The sequence below is a fragment of the Bombus pascuorum genome, chromosome 11 (assembly GCF_905332965.1).
Source record: "Bombus pascuorum chromosome 11, iyBomPasc1.1, whole genome shotgun sequence".
NCBI lineage: Eukaryota > Metazoa > Arthropoda > Insecta > Hymenoptera > Apidae > Bombus > Bombus pascuorum.
The window spans coordinates 1,593,497-1,619,761 of record NC_083498.1 but is presented as its reverse complement, the minus strand read 5'-3'; the positions used below and the strand labels follow the sequence as shown (position 1 = coordinate 1,619,761).

Genomic DNA, 26,265 nt, shown 5'->3' with positions numbered 1-26,265 from the left:
CACGCAAAGTTTGATTCAAATCGATCATTTGTTATCGGTAGCGCTCGGTATTAACGGTTTCGCCAGGTTTTAACAGCTCATAATAAATCACACCCTTCTGATCCCACCAAACACAGAGCATTGTCTTCCGTCCATAGCGATTTGGTCTTGTAGTCGATGTCGATGGTTCGCCTGGAGCTACCCATGATCTTTTACGCTTAGGATTCTCAAAATATATCCACTTTTCATCGCCAGTCACAATTCGGTGGAGAAATGACTTTCTTCTGTATCTGGCGAGCAGCATTTCGCAAGTGGTTTTTCGGTTTTCCTGCTGTCTTTCATTCAGTTCATGTGGAACCCATTTTCCCACCTTCTGGATCTTTCCCGTGGCTTTCAAACGTATGGAGACGGCTTCTCGTATCACGTTTAATCGATCAGCGAGTTGTTGTTGCGTTTGAGCGTCATCCTCATCCAACGATGCTTGCAATTCGCTGTCTTGAAACTTTCTCGGTGGTCTTCCACGTCCTTCGTTCCTCACGTCAAAATTGCCACTTCTGAAATTTTTAAACCACTCAAAGCACTGTGATTTACCAAGAGCATGCTCACCGTAAGCTTCGACAAGCATTCGATGCGATTCTGCAGCAGTTTTCTTCAAATGGTAACAGAAAATCAATGCTATCCGCAAATCGTAGTTTCCAGGCACAAAATTCGACATGTTCAACGCTATTACAAACTATGCTGTTGTAGGAAACTTGTATTGTTATAAGTCGAAAATGTTTGTGAGATGACAACAAAGACTTTTGACATCAATGACGCAGTTTAGTGATAACTACATTATCAGCTAGGGCCTATATATCATCTATAGGCAAATTCCGGTTTCATACTTACAGACCTGATAAGATTTAATTCAATTTTCTTGTAACAACTATTTTACCCTTTACTAGTGATCTTGTAATGAATGTATGCTTTTTTACAAGTAATCTCTTAGTTTATTTTTGCTTCATTTCTACCTATATGAAAACACTCGTTCATATAACGTGTTTCATGGTACAATTCACTTTATAAAATAGATTTTATAAACGATGCGAGACAGTAGATACAACAATAAAAGTCTCACTTTCGTACTATCGTATTACTATTATGCGAGTAACTAGCTGTAATTAATTCGATATAAAGGTTATTCCAGGAAATGTGAAATTACATTAAATTTATGTAAAATTAATATGATGGTAATTGCATAAAAGCAAGCACACCTCCCCGATCCCAATAACAAAATCACTCAGGACATTGACTTTAACAACATATTTCAAAATCATTAAAATTCATGAGTCGCGTGCTCTATATATATACACAGTATACATACATATATAACTATCATTAATGTCCATAATGATATCGTAAATAGTACAACTAGCACATAGCATAGCTTTAACGCTTTGACTGCCACGTCGAAATCACATGTTTCGCTCAGGATGCCACGGGAGTATTTTTATTATTCAAAGCATATAATGGCAAAATAATAATAAATTGATGATGTAAGACATTCTTCCCCAATGGACTTATTTATCTTATTGGTGGCGCCTTGGTAACAATTGATAGCGACATATTATAACAAGGCTTCGTTTATCTCAACAAATCATTCGCATTCGTTATTTCGTCGTAAGCAAAACGTCCAGAACATATCGTTGAAACATGTAGAAGATATTAGAAAACAATATTTGCTCATTCTATATATAATGGTAAGGTATGTACACACTTCTAACTTCAATTATATGATCATAAAGCAGCATTTACGATTATTTTTAAAGGTGTGTTTATAATAATATTCGTAGATTACCCCTCAAAAATATGGATGTAAACACAGTGCATCGTTAGATGCAAGATTTATTCTCATTTTTTTTTTTTATTGATGTTCTAATAAAAATGTTTAATTGTTCAATGGGGTACTTTTTATTTCAAACTATTTTCTGTTTATCGGTTATATTCAAAATGCCCTAACTGTTAATTGTCATTCAATTTTTACAATTATAAGAAGTTCAAGCGCTCCGGTCACCAATGACCACCGTGGCGTCACAGGGGAAACCATGGCCGGCATTATATGACCAACGTGGCAGTCAAAGTGTTAATATCACGAAAGATTCGTCCTTTATTTACATTACAATCTTCCAGTTAGTCTTTGTATTGATTGCTGCTAGGTTCGTATGCACTTAAAAATATAAATACGTATCGTGTATTGCAGATACATGGCCATCATGAACCCGTTGAGACCTCACATGGGTAAAAGAGCTACCCTCTGCGTAGCGATCTTCATTTGGATCGTAGGAGCTATCCTCTCGCTGCCGATGCTACTCTTCTACACAACATACACTCAAAACTTTGCAAACGGTGAAGTGCGAGTGATCTGCTACGGCGATTTTCCCAACAGAGACGACAATGGTCTCAGTTACGACGAATACTTGTGAGCTTATCTTAATAATCGAAACGCAACCTTTTTCTTTCCTATTTCATGCATGCTAATTCGTGCTGAAACGGTACAAGCGTCTCATTACACTTTCTCGAAGAACCAACCTTTTCAAGAACCGTAGAATTTCACTCCGATGCAGTATGGAATTAAAGCTACATGAAAAGGTAAATTTTAAAGTTAAAACGATTGCAGAAAACGTTATAAACGAAATTTCAAAAAGCCACGGTTTTATCTCTTAAAATTTTGTTCCTTGCAAACAACTATAATGAGCAGATCCTTGCACCGTTCATCGATCACAGATATTATTTAACAACTGGTTTATGACGCATAAACGATCGAGTCTGCCGATCAGTCAGCTTACCATAAAACGGATTTTGCTTAGTCTGCGAGCAACATCATCGATTACTCGGGTGATGAAACGACCAAAAGAATCGACGACTCGTTATTTCAATTTTTCTGTGGAAATATACACAAGTGTGACCAAACTTAATACAACCAACATACAAATACAAAGAACTTTTTTATTTCAAAAAAGAATTCAACGTCGTATCATTTTGTCTGTTCTCTTTCTCTCTGTATATATACATACATACATACACACATATCTTTTTAGATAGTCAATTGAAGTCTTTATATATACAAATATAAATATCTAGACTATTTAGAAAGATAAATGCACGATTCAAATAATTCCTACATAAATCTGGATTTGTGTAACACGAGCGAAACGCATATCGCATTTTCATAAAACGAAATACTAAATTGTCGTCGAAAGAGGAAAATACTGTAATAACATTTGACAACCCATAAATAATGTTGATTGATTTATGGTTACACAGTTGTACGTACAGAACGTAACAATACTTGACAATATTAAACAATTATTATGCATTAATGTTCCATTCTAGTTACAAATGTAAATAATGCAATTTTATAGTTTAGCTCAGTTTGTGTATGAAACTATTACTCTAGAATGAAATACTCGAATTCACTGTGTAAACGATCATGCACATAGAATAGGAATTCCTTTGAAAACATATTTTAACGGAACGTACAGTTCGATAGTTTCATGAACACACTTTCTAAAGATAAGGAAATAATCTGCAATTTCCTCGATTTAATGAATTCGGACACTCTGCATCGAGTTTCGTCAGTGTTACTTTTAATTACCAACTGGAGCTGATAAAAGTGCAGTTCAAAGTTTTATTCAACTACCACACAAAGCTATAACTACTATGCTTTGAACTCGATCACAGAATTCATTGGAAGCGAAATCCTTCAAGCCTGTTTAACCATAACGTCTTTGTTGCGTATCTTTGTCCACATTCTACTCGTTTGAAAATTTCAAGATAAATCAAATTCATGGTTCGTGTACATAAACATTTTTATATTATTATATGGGAGACTTTTTAACGGACAAACGGTTATATAAGGAAACATAAAGGCATAAACAATTTAGAAATTCGTTTGTTGTAAATATAAATTGCGTAACATATGACCGACATATCAAGGAAATATGAATTCATCTTACTCGAAACATATGTTCTAATGTGAATAATCACATGTATTAAAATATAAGGTCTCCTGTTTTCAGATATAATGTGATCTTTATGGTACTGACATATGTTTTACCAATTGGATCGATGACGTTCACGTACGCCAAAATTGGTTTGGAGTTATGGGGTTCGCAAAGCATAGGCGAAAATACCGCCGGGCAATTGGAAGGTATAAGGAGTAAGCGCAGGGTATGTAACATTTCCATTAACGAGTGCTTTACTATACCGAATGAAATCATCTCTTTTATTATGCTTTGTATTTCATTGAAGAAAAAACAGGGAAACAGAGCGACAATAATCGTTAATTTTAATTATTACTAATTACCGTTGCACTTTATTAAACGATAACTAATCCCTTGATCTGGACGATTTTCGAATCTTCGAAAACATTCATCTCCTGTTCTATATCATTGAATATCGGAAATTTATGCTTTGAAAAATGGTTTTAAATGCAGATAGATCGGCGGATACTCGTAATATAAAAGGGATGCAACGAAACTAAAACTTCGATTCTAATAGTTCAAGTTCTCGTGTGGTTATTTTCGACACACGAGAGCTTTTATCATGAAACAAGATTGGTTTCCATTTGTTCCCCAACGCGGCTTGTTTCGTTATTAATCCCACGTTTCGTTATTAAACCACGTACGATTTCATCTACTTGTTTACAATATGTTTCTGTTGTAGTTGTAGCCGCAGGTTATGACGAACAGGAATAAATGTCTTGCATATAACCACCAAACAATCACCATTTCTTCTTCGCACGAAGCGGTAGTTCCGTAACGTGTTCTCTATGTTACGTCATCCAATTGTTATTTTGAACGTTTTACGATAAATAGTATGTCTTCAAAATTAATTGCACGCAATAAAAATACAATAAAAATTGATTATTTCTATCGAGTAATGAAATTATCGATGTTGGTCTAAGCTTTAATACATCGTTTATAGTTATATAGTCCTATATAGTCTATATATACATAGTATATATATACTATATATATATATAGTTTATAGTCCTATAATCCTATAATATAGTTTGTCTTTAACTATCCTTACACGAGGAATAATGGTAAAGCTACGTACTTTCATCTAAAACGTTATTTCCTTTGTTGTCTGTCGTGAATTAGTTTCAATGATGCATCTTCAAAGCTTGTTGTTGTTAGCGTTTTACAGTCTTCTCCTTTTTCATTCTCTTTCTAATGAAAAATCAGCAGTCTACGAATCCACGAACCAACGATCGACTGTCCCAATACTTACATAATTCTATTCAAATATTATTTCTAGATACATATATTTATAGCAACTTTGAACTGAACTCATAAAAAATTGACGACACCAATATGTAATACAAACAGAGAATGATAACGGATACGAACGAATGCCGATATTATTGGCTTAACGTATTTCGATCCTTTGGTTTCAAGGATTTTTCGAGTCGCCTAGAACGACATCGTAAAATTACTCCGGAAAGGCATCCTGCCAATTAATTTTAAACGTGAGCCGCAAAAATATCTAGACTTAACGTCTGGATTTCAACGACAGACACGCGAGGCGGTATTATGTTATATCCACACGTAGGTGTATCTTTGTTTATAGCAGTTTAAACGTTAAGCCACGCTATTATTTCTAATTAGAAGGTCTACCAGGTTGCCGCACCTGTTCGCAAACTAAATTCTCTCGTAATACATCGCATCGATGATGCAATTTGCAAATGTCTCGATCATTTCTTAACAATTTTCACTTAATATTTGTTAAGGCGATACAATAATTTCAATCATTTACTTATTTACTTTCCTCTCCTTATACGAGGAATAAAGGTAAAGCTACGTACTTTCATCTAAAACGTTATTTCCTTTGTTGTCTGTCGTGAATTAGTTTCAACGATGCATTTTCAAAGCTTGTTGTTGTTAGCGTTTTACAGTCTTCTCCTTTTTCATTCTCTTTCTAATGAAAAATCAGCAGTCTACGATTCCACGAACCAACGATCGACTGTCCCAATACTTACATAATTCTATTCAAATATCATTTCTAGATACATATATTTATAGCAACTTTTGCAGTACTCGATTTTGAAATTTGTACTCATAAAAAAATGACGATACCAATATGTAATACAAACAGTGAATGATAACGGATACGAACGAATGCCGATATTATTGGTTTAACGTATTTCGATCCTTTTCTTTCAAGGATTTTTCGAGTCGCCTAGAACGACATCGTAAAACGATCGTAAAATTACTCCGGGAAGGCATCCTGCCAATTAATTTTAAACGTGAGCCGCAAAAATATCTAGACTTAACGTCTGGATTTCAACGACAGACACGCGAGACGCTATTATGTTATATCCACTCGTAGGTGTATCTTTGTTTATAGCAGTTTAAACGTTCAGCCACGCTATAATTTCTAATTAGAAGGTCTACGAGGTCGCCGCACCTGTTCGCAAACTAAATTCTCTCGTAATACATCGCATCGATGATGCAATTTGCAAATGTCTCGATTGTTTCTTAACAATTTTCACATAATATTTGTTAAGGCGATACAATAATTTCAATCATTTACTTACTTACTTTCCTTTGTAAAGTTTACATATTTTGTTTTAAGCTATGACAATTTCGTAATAATTCCAACGACGCATATATTTGCAGCGTGTGTTACATTGTAATCAGCCAATACTTAGAGTACTGTTTCACGTGTGTAATAAATAGAGATAAATGTTCTAACAATTGGAGGTTAATGCGATATTTAATAAAATTTAAGTAACCGAATCTTTTAAAACAGAATGTTTTTTCGTCCATTCGCGGGGAGACGCGATCAACAGGAGTCGTAAATTCCCGTTACGATTATAAGAATCGACACCACTGGCAGGACGAACCCCTTATTTCTCGTAGGATAATAAGGGTGTTTGTTTTTGAATACAACTGTAGTCTACAGTTATATAATATGTATATATTTACATCAGCTTACAATACTTGTTGCGTAGACAGGAATTGTTTGACTTCGTCGTGTCGGAAAGTACAGTAGTTGATTGACTCGAAGATATGATACATTTGATATGTTAAGGACCCAGATCGTGACTGTCCGAAGAGTGATAGAACGGTAGACTTGACTGCCCGATGAGTGATAGAACAGTAACAGACACGTCTCGTATTATTAAAGAGGAAAGTTCGGTATGGGTGTGCCCTTTTTGAACTAAGAACGCGGATTCGTTGTTCACACTTGTTCCTGGGAAAAACCAGCTATCTCGCTGGGCACATCCGCTTTCTCCGTAATTAGTAAGAGCGTGCAATAAACCGATGGACTGTTTAAAGGACCATCCATAAACCGAAAATATTTATATTATATTATATTATATAATATTATATTATATTATATTATATTATATTATAATTATATTATATTATATTATATTATATTATATTATATTATATTATATTATATTATATTATATTATATTATATTATATTATATTATATTATATTATATCATATCATATTATATTATATCATATTATATTATATTATATTATATTATATTATATTATATTATATTATATTATATTATATTATATTATATTATATTATATTATATTATATTATATTATATTATATTTATAATATTTATATTTATATTATAAATATTATATGAATAGAGCTTAATAACTAACAGATGTGGTTTATGGTGGTTCCTTGGATTTCTTGTGGGTCAGTGTGACGAGGGGTAGAGGCCTTGGCGGCCAGACCGAGAAGGACGTCGCACGGACCATCTCGCGCGACGTAACACGAAACGTAAATCAAATTGCTCGTTATACATATATACATATATGTGTATGGGATTAGAACTACGTATGATAGCTTTACTTTGAAAATTATTAATATTATTCGTTATATAAAATAAATGCGAATGGATGAACGGAAGAATTTTAGAAATTATCTGATATATTACGTGTGGCTCGTGTGTCTTTCGCTGATTAAAATCATTAAAGCAGAAAATGCCGTGTAATTAACTCGAAAGAATTACTCGAAGAGATTATGATACATCGATGATGATTATTGAACAGGAAAAGCTAACGCCGAAAAATTTAGATTAAAATTTCAGTCGATACATAAATTTACGCTGAAATATATAATTAAAGGACAAACTTAAGCGATCTCAAATATATTAGAAGAAACCTAAGAAATTCTTCTATTAACGACGAACAATTCTTTGAGACATTTCGTGTATCCTAAGAGTTGGAGACTCGACTAAGATTATCCATACACCCTGATCATGATAATGCATCGTAGACAGTGAACGTTAGTGTTAGTTCGTGACGTTAGAGTTTTACGACCGAATAGGTATATTTTTTTTTTATTTTGCTTTGGTTATTTTACAATTTGTCCTTGCGGACATTTGGTAAAGTGTTATATCTTGTTGGTGAAGAAAAAAAAATATAAATAAAAAAATAATATAGCATGTGGGTGGCTACCCCCAGCGGGGTGCCAGCTTCGTTTTTTCTAAGTTATATCTTTTATGAGGTCTATTGGGTGTTTCCTTTTTAGTCTTTAATAGGTATATATACAGTGTACAGGCTTCGAGAAATAACGAAACCGAACTTGAAACTTTTATTACACCCGTGTTACGTTGTTCCATCGGTTTTACAATTGGACTGCAAATATATTGAAACTGCACTTTCTCACGATAGTACGTACATTCCTTACTAAGAGGAGTTCCTTTTTTGATAAAATCCAAATAAGGTGTTCTCAGGCAAAAATTTTTCCAGGAAGTAGCACCTGCTCGCCTTCCTTACTTATTCCAGAACTTCCTTACTTCCTCGTCTTGGCGTCTAATAACTTGTCATGTATTCTTGAAGACGAAAGTTAATTTTTGAAGGAATTAACTCTTAAGGAAATTTCTCTGACCATCGTTCCAAACATTTTCCCTCGACAACCGATATCGTTACAAATTGATGGATCGCAAATTTAAACACATCAAGATATAACCAAGGATCTATAAACCCCAATGGTTTCCTTTGAATTTTATGTAGGACGTATTTTACCGACATTATAATTTCCCTATTGCTATGTGCACATACTATGTATCGAACCATTAGACTAAACTGTTTAATACATTGCTTAATTTCTTATTAATTATATAATCGAGCACGAACTTTGTACGAATTCATAATTTGTTTAATACGTGTGAATTTCGAACGAAATCTATTATTCTTGAAGATATTTTATTCGATCTTTATTAAACGCTACACGTTCGTTTGCATTTGATATTTCATGCAAGTTATCAGTCTTCTTTTCTATCGAATGTAAATAGATTTATTCGTCGTAATTAACAAAACGATAAAACAAATTTTCCCAGACAGGAAGCTAACTCGTTTGAGTGGTGCAAAGAAGAGAAAGAAGCAAACGCGTCAGTCAAGCGGTCATTTAATTAATAACAAACGCGACGAGCGGAAAAAAATAGAGAAAGAGATTACGTACATGGGTATGAGGAAATCTCCTCCTGCGATCTTCTCCTATGCCCAAGTGATCCTATTGGATTTCGATTAAGCGGCAAAGAGCTCTCGTTTTTCTCTATATGCGGAATCACTGATGGTCCATCTTGCCACGTACGTAGAAACACAACGTTCTAACGGCCATGATGACCTGCCCCATAAAAGGATCAAAGAACATCGTTAAAGAAAGTTCAGATTGAAATCAGTCGACAGACGAATGCAAGAATTTCTCGGTCTACGGTCTATCTAATAAATAGACCGTAGATCAAGTACGTTTCATGAACAAAGATGAATTGAACGTTGCAATATTTACAACTGCCATTATACATGTATAATACTTGTTTGTCCTCTACTTTTGTATTTTGTATTTTTATGGGAAATTTCTCGAGATCGATACAAACAGATGTATGTAGATACAGTGCGAGCACTGACCTAGCGATGCGGGTAACACACGATTTGACAATTTGTGACAAAAATTCTCAAGAGGAAAGGCTAAGAAATTGACGGCGTCAAGATGAAATCGAGCGAAGGGGAGCCAAGGGACAGCAACGATCTCGTCAAATGCGAATGTGCCCCCCAAGTCTAGTTACACGAATAAATATAATAGATGGCCATCGAGATTTTCTCGACGACGCAACGCGACGGTGCGACCAAGCTTTCGTGATCGTCGAAATACGAATATCTGGAAAGCCACACGTTCATTCCCAATTGTGATACAGTGATACAGTTTCATACACGATTAATCTCGTAAACTGGGCCCGGACAAAGACACGGAAATTCGGTGCGATCAACTCGAAGATAGATTTGTACGGTATCAAGCCTACTTTAGATTTTAGAAATATTTGGTTTGCGTTTGTTTCCAACTTCTTGCTCGTCGTACGTTGGCGGTACAGGTTAAGCAACTTAAACGAAAAGTTATTTATCCGTGTTTAACGTTACGGCGGAACAGACTTGGAACGAATCTTTCTTTCGCTTATGGAAAGACAAAAATTGCAGATTACACGGGATCGAAGAGCCCAGAGTAAAAACAAGCATAGTCGCAGAAAACGTAGATCTTTTAGTATTTCAGGAGCAAGTATACTCTATACCGTTGTATGAAAATGGTTCCGAATTAAGCTTGTTCGTAATAACGATAAGTACAACTTTATTATATATATATATATAACTTTACTAATAAATAATTTCAGAATAGTAGAGAATAGATGTACCTACGTAGATATATGAACATTGATGTACATATATGTATGCACAGAATATGTAACAAAGTGTATTTCCGCATAGTGGCGAGTTAACCGTAAAAGCGAGAATTTAAGGGAATTGACTTGCGTGATAGGGTGATATGGTTTCGAAAAAAGGGATATTCTATTACATTCCTTTATAGTTCTATTTTGTTCCGATCTTGCATCTTCATTTTAGTAATATACGCGTTTTATCGTGAAATATAATACGTTTATTTCGCTTATTGTTTTGCAAGCAAAATAAGAAATTTAATTTCAAAAAATTCCATTCTCGCAAACAGCTTAAGAGGTCAATCTGCAAACTCTAAAATATATAATTTCTTTCGATAGAGTAAGCTTTGTACCGAAGAACCAACAATGGCTAAAAGTAACTTTGTAGTTTATTATTTTAATTATTGAATCTTACGGCAACTTAAAATATATCTTAGACATGTATAAGTGAAAAACAGTTAATCACAAAAGAGATGTTTCTAGACGAACTATGACGATAGACTTAATAAAACAAGGAGCAAAATCGTTCGAATATTTAGTAGTTCCCCTTTAATCTGAAATGCCCTGAGAATGCAATAAATATTTCGCAAACAATTTACGAACGATTGAAAGATTATTTTGCAATTTCGACAAGTAGAACTCAAGATAGTGAAAATACGTTTAAACGAACAATGGTAAATTCTATTCCAGACATTTAGAGTGATCTCATAATACAATCCTCAAAATGAACTGTACATATACCACAAAGTTTAACGACTCTTGTGGTTGGTAAATACAAAATGAAAAATGAAAAGTATGAATTCTTTTTAATCATATGTATATGTATCTGTATGTTTATACGTATATGTATGAGTTTAGTTTATTTCACTGAAAGTGAAACGAGTAAGAAATGCAGGATATCAAATAGCCAAGCAAAGATGTATTACGTTAAAAATATAATTTACGTGCTGTCTTCTTAGTACAAGATATCGTACGTCGAGCGATCAGCAACGTTGATTAACAACGTTTCATGCTGCGCACCTATGGTTCCTGACGTAATACAAGTTTCATTAAGCGTAAGGAAGAGTATTCTCCGGCATAATATAAAACAAAGCGAAGGAAACAGGAGAGGAGTATATAAAGATATTGGTAGAATTACAAGCTTTTTATAGTTTGTAAACTTACATACTTCGATATTATCCTTTGTCCCAGTTTTAATATCGCGCAAATAGCTTTGAATTTGCACGATGCGAAATATATGAAACGTGTAATTGAATAGTTGTGTTCCTGTATTTTCTTGTATTTTCCTGTATATGAGAAATTCGTAATAGGGCCCCGAATATCTTCTGAACGTTCTGTCCTTTTCATTCGACTCTACAAATCATCAGGTAACGAAAGCATCCAGTGTGCACGCGAAATAATTAAACAAAACATCAAAATAGTATTATAGATATCGAACTTTTTTTTCTACCATTCATCGATCTTCGTAGCTTATTATGATAAAGCCCCTAAGCTTTCTTTGACTAAACAAAGAATCGTATATGTATACCAATAGAAAGTAACAACTAATAACAACAACGATGGCTACTAAATACCAGTACATTTGTTTTTCAGGTTGTGAAAATGATGATTGTTGTCGTAGTAATATTTGCAGTATGCTGGCTACCGTTTCACGTGTACTTCATCATAACGTCATACTTCCCGGAGATTACAAACGAGCCATACATCCAAGAAGTTTTTTTAGGTATTTACTGGCTCGCCATGTCTAACAGCATGTATAATCCCATAATCTACTGTTGGATGAACTCCAGGTAAAATATTACTTTAAAACAGAACGTAAGTACCTTTCATTAACCTTTACGAAATGCCCTTAGGAAATTAAAAAAAAATGTATTAATCGATCCAGTTTCCAGTTTCCATTTAAATTTCATGATTAAACATTTGAAAATTTGTCAAGTATAAGTATTTGCCTAATTATACTATCGAAAGGTTTGTTTAACCCTTTGATAAACTTCTAATGACATATCAGTAAAAAAACTTCTTTCGTTACGTATCTATTTGTTTCATGGTTGTGAAAATGATAAACATAATAAAAGTAATAAAATATAATAAAATATAATAAAAAGGGTAACAGAGAAATTTAGAGAAATTTATAAAATAGAATTACTAATCGCTAACCAACTATTCCGAGCAAACTTATTTTTATTATTTGCTAATATGATAAAATCGCGTCAGTTATAGCTTACAGCTAATAGAGATTTATGCGACGTCGTTTTCGACACCTACCTTACTCGATACTTTTGTGAACAGAACAACAAAGAAAATACATCGTGCGGTATAACGTTCGATTATGTATCGATATAGCGTAGTCGAGTTTGAATTAGTCGGACTTCTTTATTTAATTAATCGTTTCGAAATTGACACGTAATAGATCGCATTTCGCACGTTTCGATCGCAGTTACGGTTTCTGCAATCTGAAACCACATTAACAATGTAATGTTATATATTCAACATCAAAATTTGAATTTAATTGGTAAAAGTTCCCAGCTAGTAGTAATAATCGCACTTTAATAGAACCGTATCGATTACGACGTCGCCACTGCGCAAATCCATCATACTCTGACTAAACGTTAAAATAGTGAATAAGGCTGCTCTTATTGTTCCCTTACTCAATTTTCTGTTCGTACGGGAGAATAGATGCATCGTTATTACTACAATAGTATTAATGATAATATTAATGATAGATTTATCATAACACGAGAAATTATCGGTAGGTGTCGTAATTTAACGCACGAATGTATTTTCAAATCGAAGGATCATCGACAGGTACGAGGTTTTAAAAAAGAAAGTCTTTGTCTAACCTGGACGATGATATGTAGATAGGGATTTCAATTGCGGTACGTTCTCTCGTAAATACAATATAGGTACATATGTACATATCAAAGAACCGCATGAATCGACGAAGACAAATCCAGACAACATTGTTCGGCCCACAAACTGAATGAAACGGGTGCCAGATGATTGATTTGAAAATAGCCATTTACCAGAATCCCTTTACACGTCATGCACAGGAATTGTTCCGGTGAAATTTTACCGCTAGTATCAGTACTAGTACCAATATCAGCGCCAGTACTAGTATCACTATTATCGTTTCGTATCAAACAACTAAAATACTGCTGTCCGTAACAAACAATCTCCTCACAATAGGCCAATAGTTCTCGTCGTTAACACTCGTGCGTATCGAACGTATTGTACGTATACGTAGAATGTATATAAGTAGGTTGGAAAAAGAAAAAAGAGTGAAACGTAACCCGTGATCTTTCACTTTCCAATAAAATATTAGCTGTATATCGGGCGATATTCTGTTTGAAATACGATTTAAAATGAAATCGTTTCTCCATCCAGGTCTGTCAAATCCAATTTCCTATAAACCTTTTAATTAGAAAAGAATAAATTCGAAAGGAAATTGCGGAGTTAGTTAGAGTTGGCGTCTGCTGGTATTCATTTAACGATTTGACCAATAACAATCGTTCCGTCTTGCAGATTTCGGCGAGGATTTGCTCACTTTTTCTCCTGGTGTCCGATGGTACAGGTTCCCGCGGAGCCCTCGTTATCACGATCCGAAGCGTTAACGTCTCGATACAGTTGCACCGGAAGTCCTCAAACCAACACCAGGATATCACGGAACGGTACGTCTTCCTGCACACCCTCGGAACGTCCTTGCACCACATCGTCCACAACATCCACGAGCGAGTCACGCTTCGAACACGACGACGCCCACACGGATGCACGAAATTCTTACATAGATTTGCACGACTTCACCGTTACCAGCGTCCTCCTTAGCGAAATCAATGCCGACGTGAATCGCGAGACGTAGTAATGAAATCGACTTCGAAACCCCCATCGTTGTTTCCTTCAATATCCGGTTCGATTCTTTTCAATTATTTACCGCGCGAAACAATTTTCTAATTGAAAACATTGATGAAAATAATCATTACACTTCAGGGTCTAAAATATCAATGTTAAACACATACGATTAGATTCACGTTTACGTGTACATTTTTTAGAAGAAAAATTATTATCAATTAACCCTCGCGGCTATGAGACGATCGTTTCAAATCCAAGCATCGAATCAAACCAAAGAATGCATTTTTTAATAATTTCTAGTTATATCGTGATAGTGCGAAGAGGAAAGACACGATGAAACACAAAATTCAATTTTCTCATTTCTCTAGATTTCTATTAGCTTCATAGTGTCCGTATTGTATATAATTTGTATCATACAGTAAAGTGTTTTATTGCATAGTTTTCATCATTTTCTCATGGTTTTCTTATTTTTACACATGTATGTCTGTAGTTTTCATCACGCAACCTATAACTCCTAAAGTTTTACGATGTTTGGAAATTTGATCCTATTTTTATAGTTTCATAGTTTTTAGAAACTTGTAACAAAGATGCAACAGTAACAGTTTTACGATGTTTGGAAATTTGATCCTATTTTTATAGTTTCATAGTTTTTAGAAACTTGTAATAAAGATGCAACAGTAACTATATAAAGATAAATAAATATATTTTTCGAATAAAATTCGTAATTATAATTTTTTCTCTTCCTGTCTGTACGCGACGATTTTCAAATTACTATAGAAATTGAAATTTCATACATGGTTAGAACATAACCGATTCATTATTGTCCGCGGTCTGCCGTTTGAGGGTTAATAAAATAATATACATATATTTCTAATACGCATATAGTATGCCAAACAATTTTCTATTTTTCTTTTATCAACAATTAATTTATCAACAATGCTCGTCCTCACAATCGCGATACACAGTTGAATTATCAACAATCGCCCAACTATAATGAATATTAACAATGCATTTATAGCTTTTTCATACTATGCGGTTGATGTAAAAACTATTCATCGTCATATGTGACCTCAGATATATGTATATATTTATACATTTTAGGCCCTGGTATTTCGTCATCGAACGATTCATAAAAAAAGATTTACACAAATGGAATGCGGGAGCTTGAAGTTTTTTATGTACTTTTATTTAACTCATAAAAAAGTGAAAAATATATTGCAGGTGTATTAAAGTGATGTAATAATAATATATATCAGGTCTTATTTAAACACAATGAGATATAATATCAACGTCATAATATAATGCCGCAATAGAAAATTGTTGTGTTCTTCTTATCAACAATTTTATGATCCATACTTGTCGTTTAAAACTTTCACCTTAAGATTTATCATTGTTACTTGACTTCGAAATAACGAAAAAGACAAAACTACAGATAAAAATGAAGTATCGCGTTACCAAAAGAAGGCGGAACAATTTACAAACATACTCTGCTAACTCTAACTCCAATCTCCCGTATGTAACTTAAAAATTAATTTTTACACACGTGCTTGTACATTAATCCATTAAGGACCAAGCAGTGAAATAATCCGGAAAAGTTGTGCAAATGCAATGTTATTTAAGAGTATAGATAAAATAACTTTTACAATACCGTTTTGTTAAGGTATAAAAAATAGTATTACCGTTAGATCAAAAAAAAATAATCCATCATAGCGCTAAAAATACTTCAATTTCTTAAGACTTGATAAAATTACACGTGGGATCTAGGTGAAAGAGGAAATTAGTAACAAACGATATTAGGCAAATCCTTGGAATGTCCTCTTCTAACCAGAAAAATTAAAAATTACAATCGAGTAGTGTGTAAATCGAATGCAATAACAAAATTCCATATTATTAACGCAATGTTGCCTCTTAATGGGTTAATACTGAGTCATTAAATAAGATGAAATGAAATGGACTGAAATGAAATGGGACGAAATGAAATGAAGTGAAATGGGATGAAATGAAATGAAGTGAAATGAAACTAAATTAAATTAAACGAAATGAAATAATTAAATGAAATGAAATGAAATAAAATGAAATGAAATGAAATGAAATGAAATGATATGAGATTACGATGCAGTAGAAATCGATTCAAAAATAAGAATCGATAAATGGATGCAAACAAGGCCTGTTTCTAATTTCAATAGGCACGTCAAGAATACCTTTGTACCTACAATCTTCGAGAGGAGGAAACGATCGGTTTTTGGCGCAACATCGGGGAAGAACGTGGAAAACTTCGCGAACTGCAGGCCATGTATCTTGACAGGAGGAGGAAAGTCCTGAGCAACGAGTACATACCTGGATATAAGAGTACATATCCTAAGCAGTCAATCTCTTCAAGATTCATCTGACGCAAGTAAAATAAGAGAAGTTGCAAGAAGCGACACGACGTATCGGTTCCCCTTTATTACGCAGGGCCATTATTATTCACCAGAACGATAGCTCAAACATTATTGACTCTGTTCAATAGAAATGTTAACTATCAGCTAAATATTAGATCATATTTCAGTCTTGGTGTGGAGTACAACTAAGTCGAGATTTGACGCAAAGAACAGAGTTTCTTCCTATCAATAGATATTATTATATACGAATACATAAGCTCAGACTTGAATTACCGTCGAATGTGAAGTTGTTATTTATGATTTCTTTCGATTGCTACACCACACGAAAAAATTAGATGGTTAGCTTTATATTATTTCCGTTAAATTCTATGTGGAATTAAATACTTCGTGGTTTAATATGTGTATAAAAAATAGCGGACCAATAATCTACTTAGTACTATTTGCATATGTTAATGAAACGTTCCCTTTTTCTAATGGAAAAAGATCGAATAGTTAGGAGAAATTTCTAACACGAGTATATAAATTATAATACATATATAGCAGCTTTGTGTACGATACTTGTTTGCAAAATATATAAAGTGCTTGCTTAATTAAATAATCTTCGTGCTCCTACATGGTGTATCGATATCATTGCTGATAAATCAAATAGATGATAAAAAGATATTTATATTAATATCCATTGCACGAAGATATCCTATTTCCAATTCTAATTTCCTAAAAAATGAAATCTATATTCTTTATGAAATTTTACTACTTACATGTACAGACTTGTATCTTAATAATTTACCTCGTAACTATCACTGCTCTGAGAAGCACCAAAAATATTGTAATCGATACAAAAAATGAGTAGGACTACCATAAATTCACAAAGAACACTGTGACAAACAAACATTTTAGTTATAAAAACGCACAAATGTACTTACAAATAAAGTAACCATTACTAAAATTTACATATTTTTATTGAAAATATATTTACTTCGTTCTTTCTGTAATCTCATGACTTAAAAACTGTCTTAGTTATTTATCGTTTAGCATTTTATTTATTTTTCATTAAATCGATATAATATAAATCGTTAATAGTACGCGAAAGGCGTCATAGGAATTAATTGCTTATGTTATCGCCGTTTGTAAAAATAATCTTAGCATTGATAATATTTCGCTAGCAACGTTATTCTTACCGAGAAAAAAATTCTGTCCAATAAAGGAAAAAACCAAGATACTTCTCTGTATATTTAAAACGGCGAACTGCAAATACAAATACTGATTAAATTTATTATTTAATTGATATTATTTAGATTTTCAGCTGTAATGCAATTCGGTAAAAGGACATACTGGGGAAAACAAACGCTTTTTAATAAACTAGTCAAGTGTAAATGTATAAGTGATTATATCGAATATAATGGAAAGCTTGTCGGTAAAGTAAGAAGTGAATATATTGTTCGATATGTATAAAAATATGTGAATACTAGCGTAAGAGACCACTGCTTCTGTCTATAGGGAAGGACTCGCTATATTTGATTGTATTTTCAACATAAGCAAACACTATGGAAACTAAGAGAAAAAGGAAAATATATGATATCAACATAAATATTTATTGTAACTTGTATCTACTTTGGTCAACCTGTCGAATAGCTACCTCCTCACCGATTTCGATACCCTTGAAATATGTTATGAATGTCATCATTTTGAACAACTTTTTTCCCTATACATATGTATATTTAAAGGAAAGGCTTAATTTCTGAATTGTACATAAAACTCATAAAACATGTACATTTGTATGTATACATGTATACATGTACATATGTCGCCTAAGTCGCCCTCGTATACATTTGTTACCTTCTCATGAATTTTAACAGAATTTTGTTTTAATATCTTCATAATAACGTATAAACAATGGAAAAAGTAATAAGAATTCCAGCCACTGAACTCCAAATGAAAAGAAGTAGGTGAGATTAGGCTAAAACGGTGGTTCAACGGTTCTCAAGTTATAAAGTAACAAAGAGTCAAACGTTGCGTTTTATATAATATAGAGATATAATATCGAGCTAGATATTAGATTATAGGGCGAGACGCCTATAAAATCTAATTAATTCTAAGTTATTGAAATATTTGACACATAAATGTAAAGATCACAAGAACATCAAATGTCAAAGAAAATATGCAAAATGATTTAAAGGAGGCAATTTAAATTAATAAATAACATACATAATAAATATATAGTACAGGCTTTTACTTTTATAAAGTAATACAAGTGAAGCAACCGGTAAATTCGTCTCTAAAGAATAGAAAGTCAATATCAAACGAGAATGATAAGAGAAATATGTATTTCGTAAATATAATATTTAGTATATCATATTAACAAATAGATGCATCATTTGTTATAAAATATTTATAACAAAAGTAAATTATAGTACAAAAGAAGGTACAAATAAGCTAATAATCTTAATTACGTAACTTTTGACGCATCTCTGCGTACACGTATATTACACGAATAATATATCCTTTGTGTCGAATCTCACTAGCAGCAATGTATTAAGATTAATTTCCAAACTCTAATCTGTCGTTATTATATTAGGGCTGTATAATGCCAACAAAAGGGATCATGGTATACACCCTTGGACAAAAAGATAGCACATGTGTGCTATCATTAATTTCTCATAGATAGAGTCCGAATTTCCCAAGTTTGACGAATGGCATATAAACAGTACCTTGTAGTAATAAGGTATATGAGCTTGAAACTGTATCTTCGCTATTCCTCTTGTATTTATCAACAATGATTGTGAAATCCGGTCGGCGAAATGATAGCACACCAAGCATTTTGTTTCCATTCCTTAGTATTTCTGTGTATTCTGAGTGGTGTAGACGTAGTGAAAAGTAGAAGAATTTCATTAGAAACCTTACAAATTTCGATTCAAACAATGGGACGTGGAAAACAGCTAAATAGTGAAGAGATTCAAACAGTTTTGAAATTAAAGAAAGAAAACTTTACTATTTCTAAAATTGCAAAAGTTCTCAGTAGAAGTCGGAAAGTCATTTATAATTTACTGAAAGATGTAAATAATTATGGAACCAAAAAAAGCAGTGGGAGACCTTCCGCGATTAGTACTCGTGAAAAACGTGCAATTTTACGTGCCGCGTCAAATTCGCTTCTCACGTCACGTGAAATTGCAGAAAAAGTTGGCGTAAAAACTAATCCTCGGAATGTCAGACGTGTACTACAACAATCCGCGCACATAAAGCGGATGAAATTAAAACGAAGACCAGCTCTAAAGCAGATTCACAAGGAGCATCGATTATATTTTGCAAAAGAACATATACGGTGGAACAAGAAGTGGAGGAAAGTTATATTTACAGATAAAAAAAGATTTAATTTAGATGGCCCAGATGGATTCAATTTTTACTATCATGATGTAAGAAAAAAAAAATTGTCACAAATACGGCGTCAAATGGGTGGAGGTAGCATTATGCTTTGGGCAGGTATTGGGTATAACGGAAAGACTGATTTAATATCAATTCGCAGCAAGATGAATGCTATAACCTATCGTAATTTGATACAAAATCAAATTGCAAAGTACGCAACACATATTGCGAGACAAGATTTTATTTTTCAGCAAGATAATGCTGCAGTTCACACCGCTAAGGTTGTGAAAGAATATTTTTCAACAGAAAATATTGCAGTTTTGGACTGGCCTGCATGCTCCCCCGATTTAAACATAATCGAAAACTGTTGGAGTAAATTAAGCAATGCCGTTTATAGAGAAAATAGGCAATTTGAAAGTATTAATCAGTTAAAAAAGTGCCTTGAAGAGGAATGGAGAAATATATCGCTGGATTATATTAGAAAACTATATCGTTCTTTGCCGAAACGAATGCTGGAGGTGGTGGAGAATAAGGGAGGATCCACACATTATTAAATTTTAAAAGGTTTTTTATTTTTGTACAATTTAGTAGATAATAAACACTACAACTTTTGAAAGTGTGCTATCATTTCGCCGACCGGATTTCACAATCATTGTTGATAAATACAAGAGGAATAGCGAAGATACAGTTTCAAGCTCATATACCTTATTACTACAAGGTACTGTTTATATGCCATTCGTCAAACTTGGGAAATTCGGACTCTATCTATGAGAAATTAATGATAGCACACATGTGCTATCTTTTTGTCCAAGGGTGTAAATAATCTTCCTAGGCAATCCGTATGGGATAACCTTCACCCATCCTAAAATATATAGGATCGATGTCCGTGACAAAAAACATCGTACAAAAAATCAAATGAAGAAATCAAACGCTCACGCTAATAATTAATGGGACTTCTACGTTCGTCTTGTAGACGTCCCAGACACGATCTTTGGTTTATGATACATCTCTAAACATCTAGAATGTTGAAAGTGCACGTGATTGCTGAATATACAGCAATTCGTGATTGATTAACGGCCGATTGATCGATTAATGCCCCTTTGATTTTCTTAAAAGACATAGAATACTATCCATATGTATCATAAACCTAGACTTTCGACTGTCCTAGCAAATCTTAAATATAAAAAGAAAAAAAAATAAGAAGTAATAATAAAAGACATTACATAGTACAAAACATTAATTTAGCAATATCCCATGATATAAATGATTAAATAATTATATATATAATGATTACTAAACATCTTACAAACTGTTCTCCCACTGATTATTGATATATCCACTTAATAAAGGCAAACACAATAAAGGCAAATAATATAAATGATTTAAATAATTTCAATATTTTATACATTTTATACATTTTCATACTACATTTCAATTTAACTTGCTAACAGATTATATCAAATAATATAAATTCGTGTACACCTTAGAAAAGCTATTCTACAGAATACTTAACTTACAATATCTTTTTTTACATTAGTGCGATTTTCTTCGTCCCAATCTATATAGTCGAATGTAAGCGGAAACATTCTATCAGTATATATTAAGCCCTGAAAAAACAAATAATTGCATGACAATTTGTGACATCTACACAAGCATTTATTAATCAGTATATTATTACATCTCCTTAACTCAGTAATAAAAAATTATACTTCATGGAGTTAACCTCACCATTTCCCTTCACATGGTTGTTTTTGCCCTATCAGTCAAAATCATGTCCGATCTTATTTGAGAGACTTATTAGTTATCATAAATTTCATTCGACAATTTTTACTAGTTTATCCGTTTGAGTCTCAAACAGCGCGATCGCGCTGTTTTGATTTTGTGTTGAAAAGTCCCAGCGCATTTGAGCGCTACGGACGACTGACGGTATTTTGTATTTCATTGTTATCTTCTCAATAATTTTTATTAAACAAAACTTGAAATGTTTATAAACTAATAGTACGCATATATAATAATATAGATGTATTTCATAAAATAACAAATATAACGAACGCTATTGCGCCGCTTGCTTCTCTTCCCAATCGATTAAGACAAGCGCTATCGCGCTGTTCAAGACTTTTCGACCCTGTTTTTTCAAAGACCCCGGGGACTCAAACGGTTATTCTAAATTTATTTACAACCATGAGAACATCAACATAGACAAAACAAGAATTCTCATGCAAGACTGTTCTTTAGAATGATTTTTCAAAAAGAAAAAAAGAGTCCATTTATAATTCAAACGAGGGCATTCCATGTTCTAACAAATAAAATACATACTAAATTTAGTGATTGTTCTTAAGATTGTCCTTAAGTATATCTATATTTTTCGATACATTACACTACAGGGGAACATCAAAACAAATATCCTATTTTGAACAAAAAAAAAAAATAAAGAGAAAATATTGCTGTGTAATGAAAGATAAAGATCATGTCAAAAACTATATCACCATATTAGATTAAAAAGTACTAGTAATTAAGTTATCCAGAATGAAACAATTCTATAATTATATAACTAAAGACCATTATACGTACAGTAGCGGACAAAAGTTTAAGACGAAATGGAAGAAATAAATAATTGATTTACTTTCCATAAAAAATATAAATACGGTGTTCTACTTTTGGTATTAACTAATTGTACATTTGTTTGTACACTTAGAAAAAAAATTTCATTTTGATATTTTGCTCAATAGCTAAGTTATAAAAAAGGAACGAAATCTGTATAATATTTCGTCGGTCAAAAGTTTAAGACTATACAAAAAATATTAATTTTTGGTTAAAAAATATACACAATTTTTGTTTAAATTCAATATTTTGTTCAATATCCGTTATTTCTTATCCCTTCGGTACATCTTCTTGGCATAGAATCTATTAATTTTTTATATTAATCTACCGTAATATTATTCCAGGCTGTTTCAATCGTAGAGTAAAGTTCATTTAAATTTTTCGGTTTATAACCTTGTACTGTCTTTTTTATGATGCTTCACAAATTCTCGATTGGGTTAATGTCTGGTGATTGCGACGGCCACGGCAGCACGGTGATATTTTCTTCTTGAAAAAACTGTTTCACAACCCGAGCCGTGTGCTTCGGATCATTATCATTTTGAAAAATAAAATCATCACTCATATTGTTGCGTGCAAAAGGTAACATTGTGTTCTTGAGTATGTCCTTGTATTGAAAACGGTCCATAATTCCATTGATACGACATATCGGACCAGGGCCGCTTCGAGAAAAACACGCCCACACCATAACGTTGCCACCACCATGTTTAAGAGTTTTTAAAACGCACTGTGTTTTCAAACTTTCGCCAATTCGACGTCTAACGTACCGTATCCCGTCAGAACAGACGCGATTGAATTTCGATTCGTCAGAAAACAATACCTTTTGCCAATCTTCACTTGTCCAATGCTTATGAGCTTTAGCAAATGCAAGTCGTCTTTTTCGATTCCTAGAACTCAGCAGTGGTTTCTTTTGGGGTTTTCGTCCTCTTAAGTTAAAGTCTTCTAATCTTCTCCTAACAGTTCTAGCACTAATTTGTGTATCGTTTTCATAGTTTATCTCCGCAGCAATATTATTTGCACTACGAAAACGATCCTTTTCGCTCAATCGATGAATCCGGCGATCCATTTTCGGTGTTGTTTTCCGTGGTCTTCCGTTTTTCGGTTGATCGCAATACATGCCTGTCTTTAAACATTTATACCAAGCTTGTTTACAAGCTGTTTCTGACCTGTTCACTATATTTGCTATTTCGGTGAAGGTTTTACTTTGCTTTCGCAGCCTTACGATTTGTTCCCTTTCGTTTTCAAGTAAATTCTTTGATTTACCCATAGTCTGTTCCTACCTAAATGAATTTTAAGCAATAAAAGGTACACTAAACAATGATTTTGACATTCCAGAATCAAAATGTTCAAAAACTGTACTCGTACTCACGTTTTACACAGATCGTCTTAAACTAATGTCCACTGTTTCCAAGTGCTAGGCGGTAACTAACTGTTGTAACTCCTACATTGTTTGTATTTAACAACTGACTGTCTGAGGTTACGAAGGTCAAACATACAGCTACGTTATTCCAAAGAGACAAACCGAATAGAAGAACAATATGCGTATAAGATGTTTGTAATCCGGTTTACAAATCATCGTCTTAAACTTTTGTCCGCTACTGTATCTTACATCATTAATAAGAAAAGCTATTAAAGCTAACATATTTATTGTAAGATGGTTAAAAAAATATACAATATATATAAATAAAGACTATAATGAATAGGAAAAATTATTTAAAAACTTAATGCAGATGTTTAAGTAATTTAACAAAAATTATTTCTTCATAGTTTTACCACTTTACAATTAAATTAAATATTAGAAGTGAGAAGTTATATATTATAGAAAAGAATATTTATTTTTTGGATAGATCTTTACAGAAAAAGATAATTTGAGAAAATGTACAAATTCTAAAACACGTTTTCTTCGGATAAGTATAGATAACAATTGAAATAATAAATGACAGAAAGTAAACTGATGAAAAAAGAGGCAACTTACTTTTAAATGATCCATTTCGTGATGAGCGACCCTAGCTAACCAACCATCTGCTTCCCAACAAAATGGTTTTCCAAATCGATCAAGTGCTTTGATCTGAATTTCTTTCGGTCTTGGTACTTCTGCGTGAAAATTTTTGAGGCTTCCGCATGTTTCATAAAATATCAGTTCTTCGGAATTTATTATCTTCATTTCTGGATTAATAAAATATGTCAACGGAATAGGATCAATTTGACATTGTGATCGTACGACTGGATGAATATCTTTCACATAGCTTTCCGTTATTTCGATAGCAAATATTTGCCAAGATAAACCGATTTGTGGGGCCGCTAATCCTACTGTGTCAGATTGTTTCAATATTTTATATAAATGATCGAGTACCTATAGTAAATAAATAAATAAACATACGTCTTCATCGTAATATAGATTGCAACATAGAAAAAACAACTTTGTTATATTATTATAATTTTTTTTTTGGATAACTTCTCTACACGTAGATATCTTTTCACAAGAAAAAGTATCTTATAGAGTACACAAAGGTACATATTAGAGAGAGGTAATTTCCTCTTTGATATCACTTTAGTATACTAATATTATAGTTTAGTATACTAATAAGTTTAGCTTTATATTTTTCTGATATTTTCAGTTAAAATTAATTTTAAATATTTTATTGATGTGTAACAGGAAGAAATTAGATTATTATATTATTATTAGAACAGAATTAGAATATAACAATTATTTTAAAATATAAGAAACAAAACGTACCTTTTGAAATTCTACCGTATGTATCTTTTCTATGTCGACAGGTGACGCTTTCTGTCGCAAAATAGGATTACCAACTTGACAAATGTGATCATAAAGAGGTTTTGCAGTTTCGGCTGTTTGTCGAAAATATATCGAAATAAGTTTTTTAATGCTTCGAAAACTAAGAGAACGTAAATTACACTTCTGCACATTCTTCACACATCTACTGATCAAATTGGAATATTTGAACATTGTACTGATTACTGTTTTACAATATCTTTAAAATCTTTTAGGATAGTCAGTAGGTTATGCGTCCACAAAGACTATAGATATGTTGGTACTGTCTTTAGGCAAAATCACACACATATATATATATCGTATATATTCTGTTTCGGCGCGAAAATATGATACTAATTCGCCTTAGACACAAATATTATAAATATTTTTAAGAATTACAAAAATAATCATAAAATAGTTACAAAATTGATATAATAGAGAATTTAATAAACTATTTAATATGGCCACCTATTGCACAATATTATTTGCATATGATTATAGTGATCGATTCTTTATTCTATTTAAAATTACAGAATATTTTTAAAAAAGTATTTTTTATAAAACCTAAAAGATATTATTCTTCCACATAATATATGA

The 26,265-nt window shown here is 32.8% G+C and overlaps 2 protein-coding genes across 4 annotated transcripts in view; one reads left to right on the top strand and one right to left on the bottom strand.

Annotated features, from left to right (window-relative positions):
* Positions 1-18,525, top strand: part of LOC132911691 (tachykinin-like peptides receptor 99D) — a 40,465-nt gene extending 21,940 nt beyond the window's left edge. The window contains exons 2-6 of one of the 3 annotated variants that reach the window (XM_060968533.1): positions 2,219-2,437; positions 4,038-4,188; positions 12,304-12,500; positions 14,233-14,378; positions 16,743-18,525. In XM_060968533.1, coding sequence (XP_060824516.1) covers positions 2,219-2,437; positions 4,038-4,188; positions 12,304-12,500; positions 14,233-14,378; positions 16,743-16,858 — 829 coding nt within the window. In that variant the 3' untranslated portion in view covers positions 16,859-18,525. Of the gene's footprint in view, positions 1-2,218; positions 2,438-4,037; positions 4,189-12,303; positions 12,501-14,232; positions 16,257-16,742 lie in introns of those variants that run through there. The other 2 variants (XM_060968532.1, XM_060968534.1) reach the window with 2 other exon arrangements.
* Positions 18,526-21,688: 3,163 nt separating this feature from the next.
* Positions 21,689-26,104, bottom strand: LOC132911705 (peptide deformylase, mitochondrial-like). Its single transcript, XM_060968557.1, has 3 exons — positions 25,633-26,104; positions 24,871-25,248; positions 21,689-21,904 (listed from the first exon to the last, which is right to left on the bottom strand). Exons 1-3 carry the CDS (start codon positions 25,861-25,863, stop codon positions 21,806-21,808), a joined length of 708 nt encoding a protein of 235 aa, XP_060824540.1. The 5' UTR covers positions 25,864-26,104; the 3' UTR covers positions 21,689-21,805.
* Between the last annotated feature and the right edge of the window lie 161 nt (positions 26,105-26,265).

Bases quoted from the DNA above. Each gene is read 5' to 3' on its own strand.
- LOC132911705 (XM_060968557.1), bottom strand. From the start codon at position 25,863: ATGTTCAAATATTCCAATTTGATCAGTAGATGTGTGAAGAATGTGCAG. The intron at 25,249-25,632 runs GTACGTTTTGTT...TATTTACTATAG, and splicing joins ATACGGTAGAATTTCAAAAG to GTACTCGATCATTTATATAA. The intron at 21,905-24,870 runs GTAAGTTGCCTC...TTGTTTTTTCAG, and splicing joins ACGAAATGGATCATTTAAAA to GGCTTAATATATACTGATAG.